Source organism: Rhagoletis pomonella, unplaced genomic scaffold, assembly GCF_013731165.1.
Source record: "Rhagoletis pomonella isolate Grant_MI unplaced genomic scaffold, Rhpom_1.0 Rhpom_scaffold_13352, whole genome shotgun sequence".
Lineage (NCBI taxonomy): Eukaryota > Metazoa > Arthropoda > Insecta > Diptera > Tephritidae > Rhagoletis > Rhagoletis pomonella.
In genome coordinates, this window is record NW_023471876.1 from 1 (window position 1) to 4,293 (window position 4,293).

Consider the following 4,293-nt stretch of genomic DNA (forward strand, 5'->3'; position numbering starts at 1 on the left):
TAAATTGGCCGTCTGTTGTGATTGCAGCTTTTCGACGTTAAGCTTTTGTGTTATTCCGTTTAAGTGCAGTACAAGACTGTTTTGTTTATTTCAATTAAAGTGACAGTGATGTCAACGTAAAGTAAGTTACATGTATGTGTGTAGGGGATGCCATAGTTTACATATATATAACATCTCCCTTCTTAATTCATATACTAAGTAAATTCATTAATAATTTATAATTCAATGATTAAAAAAAGTTCAAATATTCTAATATACCAATAACTATAATCGTTTTCGCAGCCATTTCGAATTTCGCCGGTAAATGGTTTGGTCTTCTAGTTCGATCCAGTATGATCTAGGTGAATCGTGTGTGTCGATGATTGTAGCTTTTACCCATCCCTTATTGTTGTTCTTATACCATATCTTGTCACCCTTCACAAAGGATTTTTTTTGCGATGCAGAACGATCGTAGTATTTTTTTTGACTTGTAATTTTTTGCATTTATGTTGTTAGATATATTCGGAATGATTCTTGGTTGAAACAAAGTTGTTTTTGTTGGCAAAAGGGTGCGGGTTTTTCTACTCATTAAAAGTTCCACTGGTGAAGCATCAATATCTTTAAGCGGTGTATTGCGATATTCGAGTAAGGCCAGCCATAACTCTTTTTTACTCTCATTTGTTTTCTTTATTAAGTTTTTTGCTATCCCAACGAAACGCTCAGCAAAACCGTTGGATTGCGAATAACCAGGGCTTGTTGTTGTTAATTTAGCTCCAATTTGATCACAAAATCGTTTAAACTCGTATGAATTGAAGGGCATATTGTCTGAAATTATTTCTACAGGTAATCCGTGTACGGCGAAACATGTTCTAAGTGCATTGATACACTCAGTTGCTGTTTTCGATTTCAACGGCGCTATGTCCAAATATCGCGAGTAATAATCCGCTATTATTAAATAGTTTCTTGATGCAAATTCACAAATGTCTACGCCTATTTTATTAAAGGGTAGATTGGGAATGCTGTGTGGTATCATTGGTTCCTTAACATTAGCGGATCGACTTCGCTGGCATATGTCACAATTGGTTATCATTTTCTCAATAGCACCATCAATTCCTGGCCAGTACACTAATTCGCGAGCGCGCTTTTTTGTTTTTTCAATACCTAAATGAGACACGTGCAGCTGCGATAATATGGTTTCTCTCAAAACAGGCGGTACAATAACCCTGTTATTCAAATATAAGATACCGTCTTCTAAAAACAGATCAGAACGATGCTTCCAAAACATTTTAATATCGTCACATAACAACTCTTTCTTATGAGGCCAGCCATTTATTAAAACTTGTTTCAACTGCGTTAAATGCTTATCTTTTTCTATCTCGATTCGAAAACTGTTTAGGCGTTCGTCGGTGATGTTTAATGAATGGACGAATTCGTTAAGATCTTCAATATCGGGCGCGTTATTGTCCTCATCAAAGTATCGAGACAACAGATCAGCGATGTATAAAAATTTTCCTGGAACGTGGATCAAGTTTAGGTCATATTTAATTAAACTAAGTTTAATGCGTTGGAGTCTAGCGGAAGGGATTTTGCAAAATTCTTTTTTCATTATCGAAACAAGGGGCTTATGATCTGTCCTAATCGTAACCTTTCGACCATAGATGTAATAGTGAAATTTACGACAAGCAAATAAAATGGCTAAAAACTCCTTTTCAACCTGAGCGTAGTTAATTTCGGCGTCTGTAAGACTGCGTGATGCAAATGCGATAGGCTTTCCGTTTTGCATGAGGCAACACCCTATGCCAGATTTAGATGCATCTGTTTCGAGGGTTATTTCTTTTCTTTCATCAAAAGATTGAAGCGTTGGTGCGTTTGCAATTAGTGTTTTTATCGACTCTAAGCAACTTTCGTGAGCTGAATGCCATTCATACACGACATTGGATTTTAGCAATTCTCGTAACGGTTGTGAAATACTAGATAAATTTGGTATGTATTCACGAATATAATTTATCATGCCGAGCAATTTTTTGCAAATCTTTCTTATTATTCGGTTTTTTTATTTTCATTATCGCTTTTACTCGGTCAGGATCACAGCGTATGCCCTCTGGTGAAATAATTTTTCCTAAATATTTGACCTCTGGTACCTTATATTGAATTTTCTCGACATTAAATTTGATATTCAACTTCCTTGCGCGAGCCATAACTAGCTTTAATGTGTGGTCATGCTCTTCAACACTTTTAGCTGCAATCAATATATCGTCAATGAAGACTATTACATTTGGAATATCATCAAAATTTCTCTCATTGTATTTTTGAAAAACCTCAGGGCCTATTTTTATACCATATGGCAAGCGCTTGAAACGATAACACCCAAACGGTGTATTGAAAGCACAAAGTTTACTAGCTTTTTCACTAAGTCCGATTTGCCAAAACCCTTCTTTCAAATCCAACACAGTGAATATCTTACTATTAGCAATACGTACCGATATAGATTCAAATGATGGAATCGTATGATTTTCCGATAAAATGTCTGCATTTAAATCTTGCGGGTCTATGCACAAACGAAGTTTACCTGATTTCTTCTCAACAACTACAAGATTAGAGGCACGTTCAATAGGACCATCCATGCGTTCAATTATTCCATTTTCTACCATTTTGTGTAACTCATTTTTTGACTTTTTCTGCTAACGACTGTGGGATTCTCCTTGCTGGTTTTACCACCGGAACCGAATTTTTCTTTACCTGGATATCCAAGTTCGTCACAAAACATCCCGTGCCTTCAAAAACATCTCTATAGTTTCGTATAAATTCATCCCTTGTTGCTTCACGAATGACGTTTACACGCTTTATAAGATTAAGCTGCTCACACGCTGATAGTCCTAACAAAGGTTCGTATGGTGTATCAACAACCGTGAATTGTAAAGTCTTTATTTCATTTCGGCACATCACTAAACATTGAATTACACCTTTGTAATCCAACTCAGCTCCACTATAACTGCGTGGTGGCAAACCACCTTCATAGAGCATCGTATTTTTCATGTATTTTATAAAATACTTGTAAGGCAAAATATTAACGTCGGCACCCGTATCCAACTTAAAATTTATGAGGCAATCATTCACTCTGATTTTTTCATACCATCTTTTCCGACCCACTGATAAGTCTTCAATATTATGCAAAACAATATCATCGCCACTTTCCCTTTTTTCGTCACTCTCTTTTATTTCGTGAACTTGTGAGCTATAACACGCAACGCTAAAATGATTTAAACGACCGCAGTTGTTGCATTTTTTCCCGAAGGCTGGGCATTTGCCAAACTCATGAACCCCTTTACAAAATTTACAATTAGCACTTTGTCTTGAATTATGCTTAACTCGTACATTTTCTTTGCTCAAACTTTTAGTATTTTCTATTGTATTGCGCGCACCGCTATTTTGCGAAATTTGTTTGTGTGATCTTATTGCATTCACTGTTGTGCATTTGCTTTGTTGTTGCATTTCATTTGTATATTTGTCCACTAGCTCAGCAGCGCGCGCGATTTCAATGGCTCTGCTCAAAGTCAAATTTTCTGTTTCTAAGAGTTTTTTCTGCAGCTTTTGACTGTTTGTCCCAATAACAATGTTGTCTCGAATCATTCTATCCATGTCCGTATACCCACAATGTTTCACTCTTTTGCGCAAGTCAAGCAAATACGATTCGAATGGCTCCCCCTCCTCCTGCTTCCGCGAATTGAATCTAAAAGCTTCATACACCTCATTTTTTTTTGGCGTGCAGTAATTTTCAACTGCCGCAAAAACTGCATCATAATTCTTCTTCTGTTCCACTGTAAGTCCAAAAGTGTTAAAAATTTCAATTGTTTCTGGACCACACGCATTGAGAAATATTCCAACTTTTTGCTGTTCTTTTCTTTCTTCCAAATCAATGGCTATGGCGTATATATCAAAATTTTGTTTGAAAACACGCCATTGCTCTGCAACATTACCATCAAACTTTAGGGGATCAGGGCGTCTCACATCCAAACTACCATAAGTGCTGCTACTATTGGCCATTTTGAAGTCATCACCTTCGTCGTCCGTGCTGTCTTCGCTTTTATCTTGCTTCAATTCAGCCCCACTCCGTGTTTTCATTCCTTATTCGGCTGCGCCATGTGTTATTCCGTTTAAGTGCAGTACAAGACTGTTTTGTTTATTTCAATTAAAGTGACAGTGATGTCAACGTAAAGTAAGTTACATGTATGTGTGTAGGGGATGCCATAGTTTACATATATATAACAGCTTTCCTTGCATTGTTGGGCGCACATTTTTTGCTGCACAGAGGCG

At 36.9% G+C, this 4,293-nt stretch overlaps 2 protein-coding genes across 3 annotated transcripts; both read right to left on the reverse strand.

Annotated features, from left to right (window-relative positions):
• Positions 1–51: 51 nt before the first annotated feature.
• On the reverse strand, positions 52–2,643 carry LOC118756964 (uncharacterized protein K02A2.6-like). 2 transcript variants are annotated; one of them, XM_036491693.1, is made up of 2 exons: positions 2,460–2,643; positions 52–1,491 (listed from the first exon to the last, which is right to left on the reverse strand). In XM_036491693.1, exon 2 carries the CDS (start codon positions 1,262–1,264, stop codon positions 410–412), a length of 855 nt encoding a protein of 284 aa, XP_036347586.1. In that variant the 5' UTR covers positions 1,265–1,491; positions 2,460–2,643; the 3' UTR covers positions 52–409. Both variants share the same exon structure in this region, with proteins under 2 accessions (XP_036347586.1, XP_036347587.1).
• LOC118756963 lies at positions 2,641–4,101 on the reverse strand. Its single transcript, XM_036491692.1, has one exon. It carries the CDS (start codon positions 4,099–4,101, stop codon positions 2,641–2,643), a length of 1,461 nt encoding a protein of 486 aa, XP_036347585.1.
• Positions 4,102–4,293: the final 192 nt, after the last annotated feature.